Raw genomic sequence first — 26,989 nt, 5'->3', positions numbered from 1 at the left:
CCTCAGCCCCCATCTTCTGATAATGCCCAAGGGGATAAAGCTATACTTAGGTCTGGTAGTTAGAGGTTCAACTCTATACTCTGTCACATACAAGCTATATAATATGTATGTGTATGTATGTGTGTGTGTGTGTTTACATGTGTGGGTGCATGTGTGTGTGCATTCACATTTGGAAGATGTGTTTGGGTGAATGGGAACAGAAGCATGAATATGTGTGTGCACATGTACGCGTGTATGCATGTGTGCCTGTGCGTATGTGTGTGTTTCTGTGTGGTGCCCGTACTTGAATGTGTGTATGCATGTCTCTCATGGAGCCTGGAGCTCACCAGTTCTAGATTGGCAGCCGGTGAGCCCAGAGCTTTTTTTTAGTCCCTTACCCAGTACTGAGTTCACAAGCACACCCCCATACCTGGCCTTTTCCTTTTTTACCTAGTGTGCTGGGTATCCATGGTAGGAGCTGAGACATCCTCTCAGCCCCATGCACATTTGTAAAGCTGTGTGGCTTTTGACAGGCAGCTTCAGCTCTTTGAGCATGAGCAGACAGAGGTGAGACGCAGGAGTCAGAAACTGGCCCTGCACTGAGGTCTCTGGACGGTGTGGAAATAACGAGGTCCAAGTGTTCAATAGGACTGGGCTCCACACCTCTCTTCATAGATGGAGAAACAGGCTCTTAGTCGGAAAGAAATTGGCTCGAGCCCCACTGGGAGGGTTGGTAACATGGAGTTTTAATTTCCCCTTAGACGCCCCTTTCCCCTAAGCTTGGCCGAGCCTTGATGGGTACAAGGCTCTAGAAAGATGATTTGTCATTACTTTTAATTGTCTTTCTTATTGTTTGTTTTTGAGACAGGGTCTCACTGTGCTGAGAGGCCAGCTTCAACCTTATGATCCTCCTGCCTTGGCCTCCTGAGTGTTGCGTTATAGGCCTGCTTCATCACACCCAGACCCTTTCTTTTAAATTGATATAAAAACATGGACACACACAATATCTGACCAGCACTGGCCTAAGGGCGCAGTCCGTCTGTGTCACACTCTGTTCTGATCTTTCCTGAGGGCACAAAGTTCCAGCAGCCTGTCCCAGGACCTGCTCCAGGGATTAGCCTACTTTTGTTCTTACAGAATGGGGAGGCCCTTCAAGACCAAGAATGTCAATGCTGTTCATGGGGAAACTAAGGCATTTAGAAGGGAACTGACTTGCCTAGAATCACTTTGTGACTGGAAGAATGAGGATTTGGAGACCCCAAAGGTGGGCAGGTGGTTGGTTAGTGGACCTCATAGTTGCCCAGACTAGAGCATCTGGGACCTCACACAAGCACGTGTGTGTGTGTGTGTGTGTGTGTGTGTGTGTGTGTGTGTGTGTGTGTGTGTGTGTGTCTCACTGGTGAGGTGGGGAGAGTGTTGACTAGATTGGGCAACACCCACTGTCCATGGTTCTGAAACCCGCCCTCTAGGACTCAAGATCCCACTACAAGCTCTGGCACCTCTAACTAACATCTGCACACAGCCGAGCTGAGGATGTGGCTTGGTTTACAGAACGCTTGCTGAGTTCAATCCCTAACACCTTGTCAACTGGTTATGATGATACACACCTGTAGTTCCATCTCTCTGGAGATAGAAACAGGAGGATCAGAATTTCAAGGTCATTCTTGGCTGCCCGGAGAGTTTGAGGCCATCCCAGCCAGACTACATGAGACCCCTTGTAAATGAAAGAAAAAAGGGAAAGACAGAGAAAAAGACACACACAGAATGTGGGGGGGGGGTGGAGAAAGGATTTAAGGCTAGTGTTGAGGCACCTAGCTTTGGGGACCCAGTAGCTAGAGACACTATGATGTGTCAGATGGCCCAACATCAGTGTGGCTCTTAATTCGCCATCTACCTCCGTGTAGCATGAGGGGTTTCAGGTGCACCATGGCAATGCCATTATCAGCTTCCTCCTTGTCTCTCCTTTTAGGCTGCATGTCAGAGGACAGAGGCCAACTCCACTCGGGGCACAGCAGGCCCCCAGCCACTGGTCAGCCCCATGCTGATGGTATATGTGTGTCAAATGAATATGTGATATGGGCTCAGGACAAGGACCAGGGTTAAGCGGACTCACCTGGGAAGGAGAGGATGAGGTCTGAGGAGGGTGGGTTTGTCTGCTCTGCCTGGGACCCTGAACCTCTGAACCATTACTAACCCTGTTCTCTTCCTCCTACTTGAGGCTACTTGATGCATCTTCCCCAGAACCACCAAGTACTTGGATCTTTTACTAAGCATGTCCCCAGTCACAATGATTGCTGGGTTACACATGTAGAAACCATTGCCTGCCTTCTAGATGCTTCCAGGGAGGGGACAGAGACAGGCACGGCTGTCAGAGACAGCAGCGCTACCCTAGCTGTCCCAGTCACCCAGAACTAATTCTTGTCATCTGCACTCAGTGAGGCAAGTGCTGACTGTGATTGTACCTGTCCACAGCTGAGGGACCAAGGCTCACCTGGGAGAAGTCATTTACCCAAAGTGTCACCACGGGGATTTGAACCCTAAACCCTAGACTCATGAGCACCATGATATACATCTTAATTGTCAGTGCACTGGACTGAGAGTTGCCCAGGAGATCAGGGTGCCTGTGGGTGTGTTTCCGGGACCATTACATCATCATGGTTCTAACCTACTGGGTCCAGTTTAATTCACTGATGAAATATGAATCTGCATTTATATAGGATGGAATAAACCTGGAAAGGTGGAGCCGGCTTGAATGAAGTGGATCACCGGCGAGAGCCATTCAAGGGGATGTTGGCCTAGCCCCACACTATTTCCGCTGTCTGGCCACCGAAAGGAACAACTCCGCCCCACCAGGGTAGTCTACCATGATGTTCTGCCTCACTCAGTCTCAAAGCAATGGGGCCAAGCAAACATGGATCAACTCCTCTCAAACTGTGAGCCCGAATCGACCCTTCCTTTCATAGACTGTTTCTGTGAAGTGTTTTGTCATAGACATGGAAACCTAACGTATTCTCCCCTTCACCCTCATAGCACGGGACAGTAACGTAGAGACCTGCACGGCTCTCGATGCAGGACACCAGGCGATAGCGGCCACTCCCAGACTCTGCAGCTGGACTCTGCAGTAGCTCCAGGTTCTGTTGTAATCTGTTTACTGTCTTGTTAGAGGGCAGGGATGGGTCATTTCAGGCAGAAGAAACGAGGTGTAAAATAGATTCTTGGCAGCTTTTAGGAGGTGTGAATGCCCAGCAATCTTGTCATTGGAGGAAGGCAAGCAACACACAGTTGCAGAGGGAATCCAGGGCTGCACCAGGTACAGGGGACCACTCATCCTATCTCTAAGGCTTTAGGAGTCTGTCATAAGACACACCATCATCATAAGACAAGCCTGGATCCCACACATCTCAATTATGTCGCCCAGAATGCCCTCAAACTTCTGCCTCTCGTCTGTGCTTGGCTTACAGGCATGGGCTACCCTGCCTTGCAGCAACCTATATTTTAATGAGAGTCCCCAAGTGTTTCTTAGCAACCGACATGACTGGAATACTACTGCCTTGGATCAAAAATCAGACAAACAGAAAAGCATCGGCATGAATAGAGTTGAGCAGGCCCGTGACCTGGGCCAAGTGACAGTCTCAAGAGCCAGTTCCTTTGCTTCAAGACAGAATGCTGGTGACCTCAGAGGGACCAAATCAATATCTGAATTTCATGGGGACCTACTGTGTGGATGCACTGAACTACCACTGAATGACATCAGGTTCCTGTGCTGGTAATGTCAACACTCTGGTGGGAAGAGAGTAGAAATGAGCGAGTTAGCCCAGAGGTCAAAGAGAGGGAGTGAGCAGCAGGCAGGAGCCGTGGGAAGACGCCCCTGGGGGATGCCTTGCCACCCATGCCCTACGCAGGGAGGTGCCTAGCTCCAGGGTTGGGAAGATGGAGGCAGGTCCATTTCTCAAAATGATGGATCAAAGAGATTGACTCTAGAAGCAGCAATTTCTGCTTTCAAGTTGCTGAGTAGCCCAGCCTATGACCAAAGCAGATGACTGTAGGCAGGAACCACTCTGCACTGGCTCTGTGACTAGTGGGCACCAAGGGCACAGGCAACCTATTTCAAACACAGAAGAAGCCTGCTGGGAGCAGAGCCACATACCTACCATCCCAGTCCAGGTGGTGGAGACAGGACCTAGACCAAGTCAAGGTTTGAGGCCAGCCTGGGCCACATAGTGAAATTCTACCTCAGAACAAAATGCAGAACCCCAGCTTGAACATCATTCTCCCATTCTCCATTCGACTCTCCACCCCAGTGTGATATCACTAACTCCAGCTGGGACCCCTGACCTCTAGATGGCAGAGTCTCAGATGTCCTCAAGCTGCATGCCCGTTTGTGCCCGGGAAATTGGCCTTGATATTTATTTTGAAAATATGGTCTGGTCTGCTTCCATTTTAATAATGGAAGCAACTCTTGCAATGTTCTATTGAATTTGATTTTGATCTAATCAAAATGCCAAGTTGCTCTAGGCCCACAGAAAAGTCTTCCTTAAAATTCGTCGTGCTGTTTTGGGGGCCGGGGGGAGCTATGGCCAAAGCCCATCTAGACAGCGCTCCCACGAGTTGCCTCTGTGTCCTGAGAATGACAGGCTCTTGCAGAGTCCTGCCGCACAGACACCTGGCAAATCAAAAGCTTGTCCCAGGCATCAGGCTTGACAGGAGCCATGAGCTGCAAGCCCCAATCACCCCAGAGGATGACACAGATACCCAGATCAGATGGCAGCATCAATTCCATCAAATGTCACATCTGATGTGCTCCCAAGCTAGCTGGTGGCACTGCAAAGCCCCAAAGGCAGATCTCAAAGGCAGCCTCTCCTCGGAGCAAGAAACGGTGGCAGAATCAAACCATAGAAGGACCAAGGGAGAAACAGCAACTTTAGCAGTAGTTAGAAGCGAAAGAAAGTTTATATAACTCTTCCTGTCAGAGTAGCTGCTCCGGGAGGAAGTTGTGGGAGATGCTCAGAGATGCAGAGGCAACAGCTGAGCGCCAACTGCGTGGTACTTGCTGAACTGGGTGCTTGGGCTAGAGACAGACAAGATGGACGAGGTGTTTATCAGAGAGACGCGAGAAATGGGTAGTGGGGGCCATGATAACACGGTGAGTTGGGGAGGGTCAGATGCTGGGAAGGAAAGAACATGGCACCCAGGAAACCAGTCCACAGCTCAGGAGACAAAGCAAACCACACAAGGCTTTAGAGGGAGAACATCCACAAGTGCAAAGGTCCCAGGAAGAGAAAGAGCTTAAATGTGGTGTAGCACTGCTAAAGTGGCAAGAGGGAGGAAGATCATGAAGTCAGGGTCCTGGGGCGTGAACTGGAGCCCTCGGTGAACAGAAACATTTACGCGCTGAGCTGGGTTTCATCACAACCTGGATTATGTGATGTCTCTGCTCAGCAGAGTTGCCTGGTAATTCTTCCTTCTTACGTCCGGATCAGCCATCAAAGAGCTAGCAGGCAGGAGCTTTGCAGAGCGCACACCGCAAGTGTTTAATAATGTGGCTCCCTGACACCCTCCTCCCCCAGCCTCCTGCCGGCAAGCTGTGCCCGGCAGGAGCTGAGCAGCTGCTTCATGAGGAAATATTGCAAAACTCGCCCAGGCGGTTCCAAAATATTTTCTGGGCAGCAACCCCACAGCCGCTAAGAGGCTGGGTTTTGGGGACTGGCTGCTTCTCTAGGCTGTTAGCGCTCTACTCTTGCTGGGTTCCCATCCTCAGGACCCAGCCTGGGGACATGGGTCCACACAGACACTTCCTCCACACTACTGAGCCCGCATCCCCTCTGCTGCTGCCTGACTATGATATTGGATAAGCCCAGTCTTTCAGTTTGCTGAGGCAGGGTCTCACCTTGCAGTCCAGGCTGGCCTCTAACTTATGATCGTCCTACCTTGGCCTGTGAATACTGGGATGACGGGAGTATGCCACCATGTCTGGCCAGACCTATTCTTGGCCTCTTAGGATTCTTTGTCCTGTCTTCTACCAGGTTGAGTTGACTCAGTGAGTGAGAGAGCTCATCCTCTCTAGCTCCTATACTGTGCCCTAGATAAGGTGCCATACCCTGATGTCTCTGATTAGTGAGGACTCCACAGTGGCTTTTGCCACACTGTGCAGTAACAGAATGGGCCTTGCTGCCCTACAGGCATGAACACTTGTCAAGGTCCCACAGATGGCCTTGCTTGTCACTCTGCTCCTGGAGCCCAGAGGCACATGAGTAGGGATGAATGAGTGAGTGAGTAAATAAGAGAGTGAGTGCATGAGTGGGTAGGCAGGTGGATGGGTGGATGAGTGGATGGATGGATGGATGGATGGATGGATGGATGGATGGATGGATGGATGGTGGTTGGGTAGATGGATGAATGGGTGGATGGGTGGGTGGGTGGATGGGTGGATGGATGGTTGGGTAGATGGATGAATGGGTGGATGGGTGGGTGGATGAGTGGGTAGATGGGTGGGTAGATGAGTGGATAGGTGGGTGGATGGGTGAGTGGATGGGTGGATGGGTAGATGGATGGGTGGATGGGTGGGTGGGTGGATGGGTGGATGGATGGATGGATGGGTGAATGTGTAAAGGAACAAATAAATGCCTCTCATGGCCTCTTTAGAGAAGCCAATTCCTTCCCTGCTTTGACATGGGCATCCATCCTCAGTACTCATGGTGGTCCCAGAACCCCCAGGGGCACAGACATCTCTACCTGCCCTAATGGACACTGAACAGGGATGCTTGGGAACTGAGACTTTCTTCTTCCCTGTGAAGCCAGGGTGGAGAAAGCCTTCCCTACTCAGTGACTGGAGCCCTTGGGCACAGATCCCTGCACCTGCCCTCCTCCAGAGATGATCTTGCTGTCTCTCAGCACCAACCATTCAGTTCACATTCCCACCTATGAACCCATCATCTCCTTCCATCCACCTTCTCCCTCAGAGATGCCCCCACAGGCACTAGACCTGCAAAGCCTTGAGGCTTCTTACCAAACTCTTCCATTGGCTGTGACACACACCTTTGAAGTCTCCTGCGTAAGTTCTGGGTGACCCTAGGGCTCTTCCCTCCCTACGCTTGCTCTAACGTATGTGATCATAGGCACACCTGCTGAGTGCCAACCAGAGACATCATGGCTCCTCACTCCGGAAGCCCCTACTGTAACCTGGAGACTTCCTGTCACAGAGGGGACAGTATAAGGCCTGCATCACTGCCCTGATGTTCTCAGCTAGAACCAATTGCTCGCCTCTTCCTTGAGTGCCATCCCCATTCTAGCTTGTGGTGTCTGGACCCCCCAAGCAAAATGAATTTCAGTGGATGCAGCCTGTTATTGTCATTGTGAGTGTGTGTGTGTGTGTGTGTGTGTGTGTGCCATGTGTGTGTGAGAGAGAGCATGTATGTGTGTGAAAGTATGTTTAAGTGTGTGAGTGTAAGAGAGACAGTGTGTATGTGAGTATGTGTGAGAGGGTATGTGTATGTGTGAGTGTATATGAGAGTGTGTATGCATGTGAGAGTGTGTATGCATGTGAGAGTGTGTATGTGTGAGAGAGATTGTGTGTGTGAGTGTGTGCATATGTGAGTGTGTATGAGATTGTATGTATGGAGGTAAGAGAGACATTGTGTATGTATGTGAGTGTGTGTGAGAGTGTATGTTATGTGTGAGTGTGTGTGAGCATGTGGGTATAAGAGAAACAGTGTGTGTGTATGAGAGAGAATATGTGAGTATAAGAGAGACAGTGTGTATGTGTGTGAGTGTGTGTGAGAGAGAGTATGTATGAGAGACAGTGTGCATTGTGTGTGTGTGTGTATGTGTAAGAATGTGTATATATGTGAGTGTGTGTGAGACTGTATGTTTGTGTGAGAGAGGCTGTGTGTGTGAGAGCGAGTGTGTGCATATGTGTGCACACATGCATGCGTGTGTGAGATATGTCAGGGTCTGATCCCAGAGAAGCCCAGTCTGATTCAACCTGACAATGCCATCAGCAAGCTCCCAGATCTGTGCTTCCACATGGTCACACGCAAGCTACCATCATGTTCCCCAGGAAAAGGGGGCTTACTCCAGCTTCCAGGCTGGCCTGCCTGTGGCTAGCACAGTCCTCTACCTCTGACCCTGAGCTCACTGCGGAGGCATGCGCGTGGACAGAAAGGTCAACAGAGTCCTACAACAGATGAGGCTCCAAAGGAAGATAGATAGATGGTAGATAATAAGTGGAGAGATAGATGAGAGGTGACGGGTATAGAGATGGATGGATAGACAGACAAGCAGGCAGACAGACACAGATACAGAGAGACAGATGAGCACATACATAGACTAAGAGAGACAGAGAGTGCTGAGGGAAGAGGGCTTGGGCTTTACATCCCGCTCCCAGCACTCCTGGCCTTCAAGCATAGAGACTTGGGTTTGGACAAGCCTGCAGAGCAGAGAGAGGTGTGTGCTAACTAGCAAGCTGCTCTTCCTCTCTGAGGCTTAATTCACTTACCTGCTAGGCTCCCTGCCTGTGGGAGTTAGGAGTTAGGGAATTATGGAAGTCTGAAAAGCACCCATATGGGATGAAGCTGGCAGGGGAAAGTTGCTCACTGAGCTGTAACTGCCTCACCTGCCGTCTTTGGCAGCTCCTTCTTTTGTGATGTGGGAAACACTCTCAGCTCTGCATCCCTTTGGCACTGGGGCTGACACTAGTTCTCATGGCTGCCCTGCATCCTTCCTAATGTGTCCGTCAGACTGAGGCAGATGAAGCGAATGTGCTCGGAGCCCCCAAGCTAATCTGTCCAGTGGTCTCCCTGCCTTGGTGGATCCCGCCCAGAGCTGATCTCAAAGGCCACTGGTGAAGTCAGCCAGGCCTGGAGCTGCCAGACTCTGCTTCCCTTCTGTGGTGTGTCTGGGGGAGGCTACTGGTACAGCTCCCTGTCCACCACGTGAGCACTTACGGGTGGGGTATCTCTCGTGGCGGCAGGCAAGGCGGAAGTCTTCCTCTTCACTCACATCCCCCTTCTCAATCCTGGAAAGAAACAAAAGAAAGCCCCAAGGCTGGAATGAGAGGGTACCCAGGGCTGGAGGAGCACCGTGCTAACTTTCAGCATAGCTTTCTACCTGTTGCCCACACCCTGAGATATGGCTTCCCCTTTTTCCATTAATGGAAAAGAAACTGAAGCATTCAAGGGACAATTGGGTTGCAAAACAATCAGCAACCATCCACACAGCCAGGCCTTTTATACATACACACACACACCCCGCATGCACGCACACCCTCATGTGTGCACATGCACATGGACTCACATACATGCACATGGAGAGGAGAAGAAGAAGAGGATAGAGAGGGAAGGAAAGAGGGAGACAGAGACAAACGGGACGCACTATACACATATGAATAAAATTAATTCCTGTCAGAAGGTTGCTTGTGCCAGCCCAGTGGGTCTCAACTTGGCTATTGCTAGAAGTTACCCATTAGGAGTTTTAGGCCCCATGTGGGCCTTCCATCCCTAAGCTCCTGGGCTTTAGTTTTCGAAACAACTGTAGAGGTGCACTGGTGGTTGTCATTACTGACTGCAGAGACCACGATGGGGCGGCTGCTGTTACTTAATATGGAAGAAGCCGCCGTGGAGCGGCTGCTTTTATCAATGCAGCAATGACAACCACTGTACCCACCAAACACATAAGGAAAACGAGGCAAAGGGGAGCTGGGTGCTACAGACACACTGCCTGGTCACTGCTGAACTGAGGTCCACAGTTCATCCCACCCCAGTGTCCCAGGTCTTCAGATGTCCAAAGCCTCACTTGGATCCTGTGTTTTCCTGCCACGGCCCTGCAGAGGCAGCAGATATGGGCCTGCACTGGAGAATCTGCCACAGGGACTGCACAGAAACCGGCTCTTTCTAGAAGGGCAGCGGAGGAGGCTGAGACCGGAGCATCATGAGTTTGAAAGCAAAGACCCTGTCTCAACAAAGGTTAAGAGGAGGGAAGAGAAAAGCAAAGGGAGTTGGGGCGGGGGGCAGGGGGTGCTGAGGCCCAGCAGGGCTAGCCTTTGTCCGGGTTGCTGGGTCAAACATCATCTTGTCCTCCAAGCCTCCACTGGTCCCCACACGGGAGCTTCCAACCCTGGCTGCTCCTGGCCGTGACATCCCCTAGGGACATCAAGCTCATGTTTGAAAACAACTGCAAACGTCAGGAGATGACCCATCTATGATTTGAGCAGAAATTTCTTGGGAAATAATTTTGTTTTGCATTCTCCTTTTAAAGGATCGTGTGAGCCATCACAAGAGATACAGAAAGTGTCTTGAAGGACTGACGGGGCTTGGCGGAACCCACACTCTGATGGGTGGCAGGTGGGAACAGGCACATGGGATGTGGCACATACACCTTCAGGCCTCAGGTTCTTCTGAGTTGTGGCTCTACCTTGTTCTGGCTGCTTAAGTCTGCACATGTCTTCTGTCCTTCCCATGTCTCCCATGTCCCCTGTCCCAATTCCTTCATCCACTGGGTGGGCATGTAGTACCTGTTGCCTAAGGCTGTGCGTGGCCAGGACAGGACAAACTCACCCATCCAGAACTTCTGTCACCATTTGCCCTCATTATTCCCATAGCTGACAGTCTTCTTGTCATCAGCGACACACTCGGTGTCACCACGAAGCTCCAGTTACAGAGAAGTGTTCCTTTACTGCACCAGCCCGTGTGCCCTTCTTCCATCCCAGTTAGCTCTCTCGATGACTTTTGAGACAAGATCCCATTATATAGCCTGGCACTGAATGTGAGATCCTCCTGCCTCAGCCTCCTGAGTGCTGGGATGACAGGCCTGCTGTGCCTTGCCTGACCCAACAGTCATGTTTTGAAGGAAGCAGAGGAAAGACTGAGCTGTCGGCTCTCTGGTGCAGCCAGGGTCAATGGACTCACTGGTGATTACACACAACCTCCTGCCCCAGAAGCCACTGAGTTGCTCTATCCAGGCCCAAGGGCAGTCATGGCCAAAGCTGAGAGCAGTGTCCAGAAAGCAAACGAGCCACAGGGGAGGGTGGCAGTGCAGAGGGACCCTGGCTCTCAGAGAGGGAGAAGAACCCAGTGCACAGCAGACCTCTGTAGACCGAGTCTTCTCACGTAGTTAGAGGGCTACAGCCAAATGGGACCAAGATGGTCAAGGTGGGCAGGGACCCATCATCAGCTTTGCCTCATTCCCTGCATGGCCTCCATCGCACAATATCCCATCAGAGCCATCCTCAAAGTCAGCTTCCCTTCCCTGACCCCAGTTGTTTCCAGCCGCAGCCTCCACTATTTGGCTCTGTGCTTCCTGTGAGAAAGGTCTTCTTCCTCTCCATTTTCTATGTACCCCCGTGCACACATACAGGTAGGCCTGAACTTCCCAGCGGCATCAGCTAGAAGAGCCTGCACTGGCCACCATTTCTGCTCTGAAGATGTTTGTAAACAGAATAATTTCACACCAGCAAATCAAAAGAAGAGAATCCCATCTCTTTCATACACACACACACACACACACACACACACACACACACACACACACCACACCACCACCACCACCACCATCACCACCACCACCACCATCACTACCACCACCACCACCATCACCACCACCACCACCACCACCACCACCATCACCACCACCACCACCACCACCATCAGAATAACAGGAACTAACAATCATTGTTCATTAATAGGTCTCAACATCAATGGACTCAATCCTTTAATTAAAAAAAAAGACATAGGTTGACAGACTGGGTGCATAAACAGGATCCATTATTTTGCTGCAAACAAAAAGCACATCTCAGTAGTAAAGAGACATTACCTCAGAGTAAAGGGCTGGAAAATTTTTTTTACAAGCAAATGGACCCAAGAAGCAAGCTGGAGTAGGCAGCCTAATATCTAATAAAATAGACTTTCAACCAAAAGTAAGCAAAAGAGAAGGGGAAGGACACTTCGTACTCATCAAAGGAAAAATCCACCAAGGTGGCATCTCAATTCTGAACACTTTAAGTAATCCCTGCCCAACCACTGACCCTTGCTGACCACATTGCCACCTGGGATCCTGGGGTTGGCTATCTGCTCTGTTTCACAGCCCAATGTTTTCCAAATTTAATGGGCACAGATATTACCCAAAGGCACAATTATGTAGATTCTGAGCGACTGGTCTTGAGTGTAGGGTTAAATTATGCTTTTCTCATGGGCTCTATGGAGACTCATACCGTGGGCTGAAAATCCCAGTTGAGTCTGAGAACAACAGCTAGGCCTAGATCTCCTGGCTTTCCTATAATGTGGGGTCTGCAGGAGGGGAGTCAATGGCTCAAGACCTTCCCACAACTGTTTCTCTGTCCAGCTAGTTGGTAGGAAGAAGCTGAGTTGTTTAGAAAGTGGTCATTTCTTCCAGATGTTGCTTCCAGTTTTTCTTCCCACACTCCCTCCATCATTTCTTACTCTGAAGACCACCCTCTGCTCTCTGTTTTCCCTTCCAATGCTGGTATGGATCAGCTGTGTCAATTTGAGCAATGTGATGGTGTTGTGATCTTCTGGGCAGCAATCTCTAAATCCTGGGGAACACACTCCTCCCAGAAATAACATTTCAAAGGACCCTAACCTGGAGCAGTGCCCTGCAAGGACCCTGAGAAATCCCATCAAAGCCTCCTCAAAGGTAGATCTGAGACTCCAAAGTTATAGATCCAGAAGACAGCCTCAGAGGACAAAAAACACATTGATTTTAAATGGTCAATTTAGAAAGGATGAAGAATAGAATTAAAAGAAATAAAAGAAATAAATGGCCCGTAGATGGTAAATTAAGATTCCATAACATCCCACCAAAAGGGCAGTTCCAAGAGAAGGAGAACCAGATGGGTTTTTAAGATACTTCATTTTCTAATTTTTTCCCTTTCTTTTGCATGATGAGTCATTTAGAATATATCAGGAAAGAGCATTTTCCCACTGTGTTCGTGTTCTGGCCTGGTCTTTAGGAATGCTTTATTTCGTCTCAGTTTCTGCAAAGAGGCAGGCAGACATCTTGCGAATGGCAAGGGTGAAAATACATGAGGTCTCCAGCATTAGTCCCATCAGAATGCCGTCTTCCATGCCGTCTTTGAAGCCTCCACAAGTTTCCTCCTATTGCAAGGCCCCAAGGATGGTGTGATGACCTCCTCATTTGTGTCAGAAGACCCTTCCCCCATCCTGAGGACTGTCCCATAGGGAATGGGCACAGCCAGCAGTCCAGAAGCCATGTTACCTGTGGTATGATCACGTGCTCATGCTTAGATGTCCAGAGCGCAAGCAGATCAGAGACACTGGGGAAGGCAAAGAATGAGGCAGAACACGTGGCCAGCCTGGGACGTTCCCATGATGTCCTGGAAGTCCCATCAGTACTCTGGATGGAGAGGTGGGGCCATTATCCTGATCATATCAGAGTGTTGCGAGCAATGGCTACTGGAAGAATTGATTCTGGAGTCAAAAATGGAACACGTTGGGGGATTGCCGGGTTCACCTAGGTAAGTATGAGGTGACTCAAGCCTGTGTGAACTACAGCTATCCCCACTTATCTACGGAAGGTGCTCTGAGACTCCAGTAGGTCCTGAAGCCCAGGGCTGTGCCAAATCCTATACAACACTGCTTTCCCTCTGGATACACCCATGGAAAACTTAATTCATAACTCAGACACAGTGAGAGATCGACTTTAAGATCTGGTAATAAAACATTTAAAAAAACTTTTATCTTGAGACACAGTCTTACTATGTAGCCCAGGCTAACCTTGAACCCACAATTTTTTTGCCTCCACTTCCCAATGCTGGAATTATAGGTTTGTGCCTAGCTAAAAATAAAAATAAAATAAAATAAATAAATAAATAAATAAAAACACTTAGAACAACAAGAAACAAGAAATAAGGAAACACTGTCAAATCTTTAATTCCAACTCTCAGGAGGTAGAGGCAGATGGATCTCTGTGTGTCCAAGCTAGCCTGGTCTACATACAGAGCTCTAGGATACCCAGGGTAGCATAGTAGAAAGCTGTTGTGTATGTATGAGGGGAAGGGTAGTATTCCCTGATGAGTTGCTGGCTTCTGTTTCATGGGTACCTGAAGCTGCAGAGGTGGCACATAGGTAAGAGAGGCTGTGGTGCTTTAGGCACCAAGGAGTGGAACTATTTGAGAAGGATCAGAAGGATTAGAGGTGTGGCCTTACTGGAGGAAGTATGTCACTGGAGGTGAGATTGGAGGTTTCAAAAAGCCCAAGCCAGGCCCAGTGCCTCTGTCTGCTGCCTATGGATCAGAATGCAGCTTTCAGATCCTGCTCCAGCACCATGCTCCCTGCCATGATGATAATAGACTAAGCCTCTGAAACTGCAAGCCAGCCCCTAATTAAATGCTTTCTTATAAGAGTTGTCTTGGTCATGCTGTCTCTTCACAGCAATAAAACAGGGACTAAGGCAGAAGTCTAGTTTGGCTGTGATGAGAATTCACTGGTCTTGGGCTAAGACAAGCTGTGGGACCGGGGCCCAGCTTTCACCAGCTTGGACATCTGCAAAAGAAACATGCAACTGGGGCAGAGAACCAAATAAACTGCACTGGGTTTGGAGGACAAGCACGTGAGTCTAGCCGTGTTGATGGGCAGTAACTTCTAGAAGCTAAAATCGGAAGTATTATAAGTGCAACAAGGAGTGGGCTTCTGAGATGTGGGTGTCCTCAGCCATGTGGTCAGTGAGGTAAGAAGAGGAGGGCTCACTGTGCCAAGGGACCATGGGCACCTAGCAATACCAAGGAGAGGAAGGAGGGTGGGAAACTAAGAAGATGGTACCCGCGTCCAAACTCTGAGTGATCTTTGTGGGTGGTCAGTTCTGTCTCAGTTGCTACACTGCTGTGCTCAAAGAGTCCTACAGATGCCCTGCAAATGAAAAGGGCAGAAATCACCCCCTGGGAAAACATCAGGAAGACTAAGAGGGGGACTGTTGGCTGGGGTTGCCTGAAGCGGGGGCTACAGAACCAAGACAGTAGATCTCGAAAGCCAGGACTGGGCAGAGTGTGTTGTACGGGCTACTGAGAGCGCCTTAGTGGGTCGAGGAGGGCCTGGGAGACAGATTGGCGTGGGTAGTGTCATGAGTGGGAAGTGAGGATGGGAGAAAGGCCTTCCACACAGCCCAGTAGCAGGCAGAAGAAGGACTGTGGTGCTGGGATGGACTCAGAACAACCTTTGGGGCTGCTGAGATGTTTGGCCACTGAGCCAGCAGAGGTATCCTTCACCCCACAGGAATGACAATGTCATGCAGGTCCCTGACATGCAGGGCAGCTTGTTTTGTGACTGTCTGAGAAACTCAGTGAGATCTGGCTTCAGGGAGGGGCTTTTGCAATGGTTTTTATTCCATGTGACACAACGAGAAAGGAGACTCACTCAATGTGGCCACACTGGGAAGAGGACTAATACAGAGAAATGGTGAACTCAACTCCAACCCCCAAACATCCATCTTTGAAGTCCTGAAAGGAGGTATGGTTTAAGGTATGGTCTGTCTGTCCATCTGTCCATCACTGACCCGCCATTGTTTGGGCTCTGGACTGGGCTGGGCAGGTGCTTGATAAGCCCTCAGTACCCTGTGAAATCTCTCCCTAGGAGACAAGCATGTCCCTGGAAGCAGCAGCCTTCAGCATGAGAATCCCAGGAAATGCCAGTTCCTTGGGGCCCATTGATTTAGTAGTCAGATAGTCAACGGAGAGACCCAGAGTGTCTACTCTTCTGCTAGGATGGTTACAAGATAAAAAACATCCACTTGAAGGATGCCACATACCTCTTCCTTATGGGGTAGTATTATTCTCCCTGCACAGAAGGAGGTCTCTAAAGGCTAACAGGGAGCTAGAGAGGATGTTCCTACTAAATCTGCAGCTGCTGTCACCTCATGACCAGGCTAGGAGGTAGGACACAGTCACTCTCCAGCCAGACAACAGGACTCACCAGAGGTGAAGCAACTGGTGAGGGCACTCACACCTCACACACCCAGGGTCATTCTATTTGTTTTCTCGTATATGTATACCTACATATATGCTGTGTGTGTGTGTGTGTGTGTGTGTGTGTGTGTATTTGCAGTACTAATGATTAAACCTATGTCATTTATTTATTGATCTGTTCATTCATTCATTTTGAGATAGGGTCTCACTATGTAGATCAGGCTGGCCTCAAACTTACAGAGATCCACCTGACTCTGTTTCCCAAGTGCCGGGGCTAAAGCGTCTGCTATGACATTCAGCTCTCTCTTTTTTAAAATTTAAATTTATTTATTCTTTTTTAAAGTCAGAGTCTTACTAAGTTGCTCTTAAACTTACTCTGTAGGCCAGGCAGGCTTTGAACTTGCCGTTCACACCCTCAGGAGTATCTGAGCTCACTATTTCTGCCACCAAGCCCAGCTTACAGACTCAATTCAAAGTCTGATTCCACAAGGATTCAGGGCTCGGTGCAGGCAGAGAGCTAGAAGGGCGGCTGCTATGGGAAACCCCAGCTGACCTGCTTCTAATTAACAACGCTTGCACTACAGAGCCCGTGTGCATCCAGGCGCTGGGACACGCTGGAGAGCAAGAGCAAACTCCCTTCAGAGGGAAAGGCTGACACACAGCGAGCCGAGGAATGAGCATGTGCCATGAGTCATCAGAACAGCCGAGAGGCAGGAGGGAAGCCGGTGGCAGGAGGCTGCCTCGAGTGGGAGCGTCCTCCCAAGCAGCTCTGGGCTCCTCACAGGCTACTGCATCCACAGGGAGGCAGGCTGCTTGTTCAGTGCAGCTGAGTTCTCTCCAGGGTCTGACCCAACAGGTCTTATTTTCTCTCACGTGCTGTTACCAGATCTGAGCATTTAAGTATTCAGGAGAACCCCTGATCTGCAAATGTTTGCCTACCTTCAGCAGCGCCCACCCACTCCCCAGGAGGCCAATTAAGACTCCCTCCCTGGGGACAGCTGGCAGCCAGACAGCGGGACTCTTGAATTCTGGAGGCTTCGCAGACTTGGGACACACCATTTCCAGGGGCTGGGTCAGCCAGCCTGGTGGTATGACCTGCCCTCTTCTGTGAGAATGACATATGTTAACACATGTGCACATACATGTGGTACATGCACGCACGCACACACACACACACACACACACACACACACACACACACCACAATGGTTCAAAGTCCCCAGCCATTCAGAACCTGCCTAACAGCCCCTCACACCTTTGAAGGACTCTCGTTGAGAAAATTCCAAAAGGACCTGGGTGACAGTATGGATGACGTAGGGAAGAGACGGCCCAGGCCTGTCTGCCCAACAGCTTCCCAGAGCAGCAACCTCAGGAGAGTAGATAGGGTGGGATGCAGACTCCTCTCCTGATGGTGGCAATGGGGGTAGTCAGAGCCACACTTCCCGGCCTGCATGCACCTGCCCTGCCTGCCTCTCGCACTGCGGCTCCTCCACCTGGAGACTCCTCAGCACCCTCCTCTGAGTAGCCAAGGCTACTCTATTCCTGCCACACAGTAGTCATGAGGACTGAGATTAAATGCCATGGTGACTATGTGGCCTGGGATGGCATTAGCCAGCTGTGTGGCCTTGAACAAATCACAGCACCCCTCTGGGCCTCAATTCGGCATATGTGGAGTAGGGACAACACCACTTTTACCCGCACCTCCTAGAGATTCTGTGGGAATCAATGAGTCAGCCACACTTGGGGTGTTTAGAGGGTGTGGGTCAGGCTGAGCTGTTACAAGATTAACAACCCATCTGAAGCCCTGTTCTGCCTCTATCCTAAGCAGGTGGTTTCCAAGCTACACTCAGAGGTCCAACAAGGCCATTAGGAGAAGGGACAAAATCAGTCTCTCTCTCTCTCTCTCTCTCTCTCTCTCTCTCTCTCCCTCCCTCCCCCTCCCTCCCTGCCCCCCCTCTGTCTCCCTCTTCCTTCCCTCTTCCCCTCCCCTCCCCCTCTTCTTCTCATGCCAGGCCCGGAGTCAAATGCACCACAGGGGAACAAAATGTCAGCATTTCCAGATGCCAAGGGCTCTGGATTCTCTTCATGTGCAGAAGACACAGGCCCAGAGTTGTCTGCTGCCTAGAGCCAAGTCACACAGCAGCGAAGAGCCCGATCCAACCACAGCACCCTCTGCCCCTCTGCTTCCCAACAGCTCTCCTTCTGTGTGTCTCTCAGCTGCCCTGAGAAAGCCATGCAACAAAGCCATGTGCTCCGAGCTGCTCGTAGGCAAAGAGCAGGGGGGTGGGGTGGGGGAGAGGAAGGAAGAAAATAGAACAGAGCAGCAGAGCTGAAACATTCTCCTCGGAGGGAAGGGAAATCAAATTTGATGAACCTCTGCATAATGTTAAGTTATGAATGTGCAAAGTGATATTCCACACGTATGCCGGGAAGCACTCATCACGAGCCGGAGCCATTGGGGCTTCAGGAACTGGGTCTTAATGAGAGCTGCTGACAGGGTGGGGTATGCACAGTCTGAGCTGCTCCCTCCCAAGCGCAGAATGCAATTTCCCCAGTTGGATCATACCGAAGTGTAACACGCAGTTGTAGTGTTAATGGGGCACCGGGGGCTTCAGGCCATTCACCACAGCGCTAAGCACTGAAGGCTGCCCGCCTTGGGTCCTGGCTACTGATGCTGGGCTGGGACAAGCTCTTAAGCATGTTGGGAACCAATGGCCTCCTCTCTGCCAGGACACTGTCTACAGATAAGGAGACTGGAGTGAAATGCCTGACAAGAGGGAGGCAGCATCCAGAGCTCCCAAGGGTCACCAGGTCACCAGGAAAGCACCTCACAAGTTCCCACTGCACATTCGTGGAGACTTGGAGTGCCATAAGTGGTACCAGGTGATACTAACCTCAGCGTAAGTATGCAGGGTACACATGCAGGAGAGTGACCAGGAAGAGGGGTGAATTGTTATATACCCCAGGGAGAGCACCATGAATGCAAAAGCCCAGAATAGGGCAGACTTGGAGTACCCGTGGGAGAAGGGATGAGAGGCAGAGGAAAGACCAAGGCAGAGAAAGATCTGGAATAATCACACAGGGGCCCATCCTCCACTCTATGTGGCATGCACCGTCTGACTCTACTTTAAAAAGCCTCTGGCCCCTCTTCTTCCCTCTGGTCCTCTACCTACCCTGCCGGTGTGCTTCTGGGGCCGTTCAGCTCCACCCACTGAGAGCTTCGCTTTTACCTCTGTCTCAGCCCCCTCTCCCCACACCCAAGGACAGGGTATAGGGCTTATCTGGAAGGTGGCTTTAAGAAACGCAGGAGAAGAGAAAGGGGCAGGGGAGGAGGGAAGGATCAGGGAAGGTGTTCTCATGAGCAGGCTGGCACTCAGGGCTTGGGTCCTGCTCAGTGTGGTTTCTCCTGTGAGTAGGAGGCCCAGGCCTTCTTCCACCACTGCTGACAGCCTCCTGGACATTCTAGAAAGTACCATGCCTTTGAGAAGGCTGACTCCCGAGTCTCCCACATCAGCAGTAAGAGCCCCCAACATTCCCACACACACTGTCTGTGAACACTGGGCAGATGTGCCCACAGTTTCAGGACACCTATGTAGGCCCAGGTTTGATGCTGAGTCAGCTTCTTCCCATCAGGTGGCCTGGTTCTTGGGGACACGGCCAGTTCTGAATAGGCTCGGCCTCTGAACCGCACAGACTTGAGCCCATTTCCTTCTTCCTGTGCAGCTTTAAATGAGGATCTTCACACCTCTGAGTCTCACGTTCCTCATCTATCAAAGGAAGCTAGTAATGCCCAATGGGAGGTCTCAAGTGTGCTGTTAGATGCCAGACACAGGACCTGGCACAGCTGTGTGAGACAGCCGTAGCTGGATGGCTGTCTGGGATTCCACCCAATGGAAGGTGGCGTGGGCTTTGGTGAAGCTCAGTAGTGGGAGAATGGTATTGGCATACATGAGACCTTGGGCTCCGGTCCCGGCACTGGGGGAAACTGAAGCACCCAGGGGAAACACTGGAGTAGAGACCCCAGGCCCACATCAACTATTCTTAGACTCCTACAGACTCCTGCACCCGGCTCAGGCAGGATGGTCTGCGTGTGGCCAGGATGTGAGGCACCTCTGCCCCTGCTGTCATCAGCTCCCACCTGCCTAGAAGGTAGACAGAGTTCTGAGGGGAGCACTGGCCCTGACTGGGTGGGGCAGCTTCCTCAGCATGCAGAAAGCAGTAATGAGAGCAGCACCTCCTGTGGCCCGGAAGAGATCCCAGCAAAGCTGGGCAGCGTGGCATTGGACTGTAGCCAGCCTACAGGAGTGACTGTGGATGGAGCTAGGAAATAAGAGGAAAGAACAAGGTGGGCTCAGAACCCCTGAACTGGGGCTGGACAGGGGGTGGCCTAATTCATCCTCCACCCATCTGCCTGCCCATCCTGTCCTGTATTTCTCCCTCCATAAATCCATCCATCTGACTCATCTACATTTGCCTTCCTACTTACCCACCTACCTAGCTATCCATCCACCCAGTCACCTACAAATCCAATCACTCAATTATCCATATTCATCCAGCAACTTACCTATCCATCTATCCATCCTCCCATTCATCGGTGTATCTCTGCAACCCCTACCTATCTATCCATTCCTCTACTCATCTACCAACTCCCTTTTCTACCCACCCATTCGCATATCTGGCCATATATTTAACCATCTATCCATCTATCTGCTATCCAGCCATCTCATTCACCTACTTATCCAGATATAACCTTTCAACTGACTGCCTATACATACATACGTACATACACATACACACACACACACACACACACACACACACACATCCATTCATCCAACCACCCACCCACCTATCCGTCCATCCATCCATCCACCCACCCATCCATCCATCCATGTATCCACTTGTCTATCTAGCCACCCATGCACTATTTGTTGCCATCTACATTGTTCCCATATCACTTCCAGAGACATAGGTAATTAGGTGTTGTTCCTGACCTTGAGAAATCATTAACTTCCAGTGGCCATCACCAACTCTGCTGCCAATCCCTTCTTACAGCACTGTTACCATACTCAAGAAGGAGACCTTGGTTCAGCCTCCTGATTGCAGTTGAAATAGCCTGGGGCTGAATGGTTACCACTCACATGTTGTTCCCTTTTGAGTTTACTATAATCTGGTCATATAAGTCCTGAGCAATCTTATGCCCACAAAACATTCGATGTCCCAGAAATCTGAAAGTCCATACCCTATCTTACCCAGTTTGTCCCACCTCCAAGATCACCTTAATCAGACCATTTGTTCCAGTCTTGAATGAGGTCTTGGGTTTGCTGAGGTTAGACGTTGGACTTCAAACTCCTAGTACTGGCCAGAGAGGACCATGCATGCACTGACCTCTCCCGGAAGTATTTGATGGCCTCGGGGTCTATGAAGGTCGGCTCTTCCCGGTATCCCTGCTCAAAGACCTTGCGCTTGTGCCGGAACTCAATGACTGTCTTGGTATAGGAGTTGAGCGTAGTGACGGACGCCGCCATGCAGCAGGTAAATGAACCCCAGGCCAAGCTGTCAAGAGACCAAGAGAAAGAGATGCCACAGTGAGGGTGGGTATGGACAAGGAGCCTCGCCCACACACTATTTGTCTCCTGAGCACAGCTACAAGCCCTGAGACTTGGTCCCCACTCCACTTCGATCTGGAAGAATGACAGTGGTCCTCACATTGTGACAAAGACACGTTACTTAGCCATTACTGTAAGGGAAATGTGAGAGAGAATCGGGAACAGTCATCCAGACGCAGTGATGACAACACTGGTCCTGGGAAGATGAACAAGTCCTGGCCAAAGGACGTCCTGGAAGGGGGGAACAGCAAAACTATGGAGGTATGAGTTAGCAGAGAACATGAACACACGATGGGAGGCAGGGATGTTAGAGTGGGGATGTCTAAAGAGACTGAAGTTGACTCTGGAGAAGGAGGCAGGCATGTTTAGCATGAGAGTTAAAGTTATCTTTGCTCCCATATGCCCCTGGAAAATACCTTTGACCTCTGTGCCATGCACCCCCCCTTACATCCAGTCTTGTGAGTTGGTTCTTGAATACACCAGACTAGAGCCAGCACGTGAAGGCACTTAGGAAAGGCTCACTGTCCTTCTTGCCACTACTTGGAAAGGAGTTCTTACTCCCACTTCTTTGTGATTCAGGATGTAAGCAGTCCCACTGAGAGATGAAGTTCTGATGTCCCTCTTGGCTGACAGTCTGCTCTCCTCCTGTAGCTGGACTGCTTGGCTGCCCCACCTGATGAGGGCACTGAACTCATCCCAGAGCCAGACTCAGTTCTAGAAATGGCCTCCTGCCTGATTCTTCTGATCTGGATCGTATACTCACACAGTGCCAGGAGTGGGGAGTCGGCCTGGCTCCAGTCCCACTGGCCTGATCTTATCCAAGCTGATGACTCTCTTCTGGTCTCAGTTTATGGGCTCATTTCTGCTCTCCCAGCACCACAGTACCTGGGAGCTCCAGGCTGCCACCTGCCAGCAGCCCACCTGTGGCTCTCTGAATACCGTCATCCCCAATCCCCCTTCCAGGGAAGCCCTGCCTCCCTCCCTCTTGACAACAGCCTGAGCGAACTCCAGAAGGAGAGTAAAGGAAAAGTCTGTGGATTCAGCTTTTCTCAAATAGATCTTCAATAATCACCTATTTCCGTCCATGCCTAACCCACTAATAGGTTCCTCACCTTTTGGAGCTAATTTAGATTTTCTAGAAGCCTGGAGTGTCTATAATAGACATTTTAAAGGTGTCAGCCTCTCTGAGGATTTCCAGGCCTATTAAAGTGTACAATGTGTCACACACACACACACACACACACACACACACACACACACACACACACAGAGGTGGGGGGGAGGGAGAGAGAGGAAGGGAGAGAGAGGGAGAGAGAGAGAATGAATGAATGAATGAATGAATGAATGAATGAATGAATATGACTGGACCAGGGCTGTGGTCAAAGCTGATCCATCATCGAGCACTGTAGCTGAGGTGCCTGCTAAGTCAGGGATGTCTCCTGGCAGGAGCTCACACCCCGAGGTGAGAGAATGAGGAAGTAAGCTTGTGTGGAGAATTCTGGAGTGTTGGTTTAACCTGCTCAGCATCCACTCCTGCTTCTGATAATGGTACCTCCATCCTCTCAGGGCCATAGTTTGTATGGATCTGGCTTACCTTTAGTCTCTAGGAGTGAGTACCTGACTATGGCCCTGGGCAATGCAAGTATTGTTTTCTGCTGCCTCAGCCCTTAGGAATGTGCCCGCGGCCTAGGTCTGGATCTGAAGACACCATCTCAAACGCTGTAGCGAAGAGCCCACATCTCTCCTGGGTTACTGACCTGGTGAGTTGTCTATCTGTAACTGCTGGGGACAGTCCTGTCACCTCCCAACCTGAGACTTAAGCTGGAGAAAGCAGAGGCAGCAAGGAGCTGCCACCATTGTCCTTGAACCTGTCCCTCATGGAAACCCAGATCCTTTTCTTTGGATTCTTTTTTTTCCTCATCAGCCATTTTGTATTGGTTTTCTACCACAGGCAACAAAAATCCTTATTTACTTATCTGTGCAAACACCTTCTTTCACATAAGTTAGTTTTAGGGTGAATTTTCAGTCCTTACAGCCAGAAATATTAACATTAACTAAACCTTTACTCCCACTCTGGATTGTCCCAACCAGAGGATGAAGCAGAAAGTCTGCAGGCAGAGATCCAAGCAAAGCAAAAGGCTGAAAAGGATGGAGCCCAGGCTGTGGGACGGAGCCCAGGCTGTGGGATGCAGCCCAGGCTGTAGGGGTGAAGTCAATGCATTAGGGTTGGAGTCTAGGCTGTCAGGATAGAGCCCAGGCTATAGAGAGGGAACAGAGGCTCCAGGGAGAGAGCAGAGGCAGACAGAAATTGCTGGGCAGACACAAAGGCAGGCTGACCTGTATGTCACATCCACACCCCCTCTGCTGTCCATGTAGGACATGCATTTAAAGGGAGAGCTGCCCTGAGCTAGCCCAGTGTTATCATTCCAGCCACCACCCAAGCCCCCTTTGTTCTCAAACAACAATGACCCTGTCCCACCCTGGTCCTCCCTCCTGTCCAAGCTTCCCCAGGCCCCCAGCCCAGCTGCTTACTTCTCACCTCCAGTGTCACCTCCTCAGCCCCCTCTCACCATCCTCACCACACCCTACAATTTTCTTGGAACCTTTTCTCCCTTTAATCATTTTTTTTATTTTAAATTAATTAAAAAATTGAGGTACTTATAGATTCGAATAAACTTATAATATGCATAGAGATATGGGAAGATTTGTAACATCTTTACCCAGTTTTTGGCAATTACAACACATTACAAAATGAGTGCAATTATGGCACAGTATCAGAACCAAGGTACGTACGCAGTAGTCATAATCAAATGACAGCGCATAGTGGATCCCTCCTCTTGCCATTTCATAACCACATCCACTTTTTTTCCTGACCTCCTCTGGCCCTTGGCAACCACTATTCTGGTCTTCATTTCTAGAATCCTGACGTTTCCAGCATTTGATATAGGTGGAATCATGCGGCCCGCGTGTCTGGGCCGACTGTTTTCACTTAGCGATTCTCTGGAGAGTGACTCAAAGTACATCCATCAATAGTTTTCTTCGTTGTTGCTGAGATGTGTGTGTCTCTACAGCCCACCAGCATTCAATTGGATCAGTATTTGCTATTTTATCTACTCTACGAGACGCATAGTCCTAGCTCATCGTGCTTCCAACGTGCCTTTCCTACTGGCTAAAGGTGTTGAACTTTCCGTCTGTGCTATCTGTATAGCTTCTCCACAGGTCACTTATTAATTGGGAGCTTTTGTTGTTCTTGCTGTCCTCTTAGCTTTCAGAGCTCAGTTCCTTCTGTGTACTAGGTGGATTCGTTCCTTTTATGTGGCTGGGATAAAACACCACAACCAAAGCAAACGTAAGGAAGAGTTTATTTAGGCTTAGGTTCCAGGGGGTTGAGTCCATCATGGCAGAGTGGAGGCATGGCAGCGACAGTAGGCCTAGCGGCCGGAGCAGGAAGCTGAGAGCTCGCATGCTCAACCGTAAGCACAAAGCAGCGAGGGGAACTGGAAGTAGGATGAAGATAAATAGCCTCGAAGCCTGCCCTCAGCGATGTAGCTTCTAGCAAGGCTGTACCACATTAGCTCCAAACAGCACTACTATCTGGGGACCGAGTGTTCAAATACCCGAGCCTATGGGGGGGCATCTCTCTTTGAAAACACCACGTCAGATGTTAGTCCTTTGTCAGACGTGTGGATTAAAGACACTCATAGTTGCAGCAAGCCTTGTCAGCCTCTTAATAGGCTGACTGATTGATTTTTTCCTTTTATGCCTTTGAAGTGAAATCTAAAAAATGTCTGCTAAGCCTTCATTCCCAAAGGTTTTCCTCCTGTATTTTTCTAGTACCTTTATAAGTTTACATCTTATGCTTAGGACTGTGACCTGCTTTAATGCAGAATTTAGACGAAGGTTGGTTTTCTGTGATGAGTGTCCAATAGCTCCAGAATCATTTGTGGAAACCATTGCCCTCACTCCACTGAACTGACTGGCTCTTCTTGTCAAAAACCAAGCAGGCATTTGTTTGAGTCTGCCCTTGGATCCCTGTGTTCTGTCCCATTGATGGATGTGTCTACCTCCCTGCGCACCCTCACACACACACACACACACACACACACACAAACACACACACTCTAATATCAGTCTAGGTTACTATAGCTTTAATAGGTCTTGAAATTGAGTAGACTGAGTCACCCTACTTTCTCCTTCTTTAAAAATTTTTTTTAGCTATTCTGCTTCTTTCTCATGTCCATCTTCATTTTAAAATATCCTGTGTATTTCTAGAAGTCTCATTGAAATTTTGATAAGAATCATATTAAACTTGTATTTCTACTTTGAGAATAGACCTCATGTTGGGTGTTTTGATCTGTGAATACAGCCTACTGTTAAGATCAATGATTTCTTTCATGTGAGTTTTTCAGTTATTATTAGCGTATGGGGTCTAGAAATGCTTTATTAGTTTAATGCCTATGAATTTATTTTTTTCTAATAGAAATATAATTACATTTTTCTGTTCAAATTTTCATTGTCAGCTTATAGAAATAAAACTGACTCTGTTTTCTTCTTATGGCCTAAGACTGTGCTGAACTCACTGGTCCAGTCTGTAAAACTTTTGGTGCATTCCTTGGGTATTTCTGCACAGATAATTGTTATCTGCACATGGGAGTGGTTTGTTTCTTTCTTTCTGATCTGTATGATTTTGTGCCTTTTATACACAATTGTGCTAGCCAGGACTTCCAGTGGAATTCTCAGTGTCACAGAGATGTTCTCCAACATTATTTCAGTGCTGTCAACAGACGTTTATCAATTTTTGTTATCAAGATGAAATTCCCACTCCTCTTTGTTTTCTGGGAGAATTATTAAGGACGTGAAGTAGCCCAGGTGCTTTTCTGTGTCAGTTGATATGATCACGTGCTATTCCTTCTTTTGGCCGCTGATGTGGTTGATGGCACTGAGTAGGTTTCAAATTCTTCATAACTGGGTAACTTTCCTCAACATGGCTTACACTACTCTTCTATTCTGGACACCTATTTGCCACTCTTTGCTGACAGGTTTTGAAACTATATTTAAGAAAACTAATAGTCTAGCGTCTCTCTCTCTCTCTCTCTCTCTCTCTCTCTCTCTCTCTCTCTCTCTCTCTCTCTCTGCACCCTCTTTGTCTGGTTTTAATATCAGAATAACACTAACCTCATAAAATAAATTGCTAAATGTTCTCTCATCTTCTATTATCTGACAGATAATAGGTATTAATTCTTATTTAAATATTTGGCACGATGTAAGATCATGTGAGCATGGAGATTTCTTTTTGAACATTTTAAACTATTGTTTCAATGTTCTTAGTAGTTACTGGAGTATCCAGACGACTTATTTCCTGCTGAGTGAGAAGTACCCTTCTGTGCTTTTAAAAGAACAGCTCCGTTCCATCCAATTGTCAAGTGCACGTGTCCTGAGCTGTTTGTAATACGTCCTTGCTATGCTTTTGATG

At 49.3% G+C, this 26,989-nt stretch overlaps 1 protein-coding gene across 1 annotated transcript in view; it reads right to left on the bottom strand.

Annotated features, from left to right (window-relative positions):
- The window catches only part of Gsg1l (GSG1 like), a 203,318-nt gene that overhangs the window by 5,576 nt on the left and 170,753 nt on the right, over positions 1 to 26,989 (bottom strand). The window contains exons 5-6 of the mRNA XM_032892685.1: positions 21,296 to 21,463; positions 8,922 to 8,992 (exon numbers count right to left, since the gene is read on the bottom strand). Coding sequence (XP_032748576.1) covers positions 8,922 to 8,992; positions 21,296 to 21,463 — 239 coding nt within the window. The remainder of the gene's footprint in view (positions 1 to 8,921; positions 8,993 to 21,295; positions 21,464 to 26,989) is intronic.

Source organism: Rattus rattus, chromosome 2 (assembly GCF_011064425.1).
Source record: "Rattus rattus isolate New Zealand chromosome 2, Rrattus_CSIRO_v1, whole genome shotgun sequence".
Lineage (NCBI taxonomy): Eukaryota > Metazoa > Chordata > Mammalia > Rodentia > Muridae > Rattus > Rattus rattus.
The sequence above is the reverse complement of the archived record's forward strand: the minus strand, read 5'-3'. Positions and strand labels throughout refer to the sequence as shown.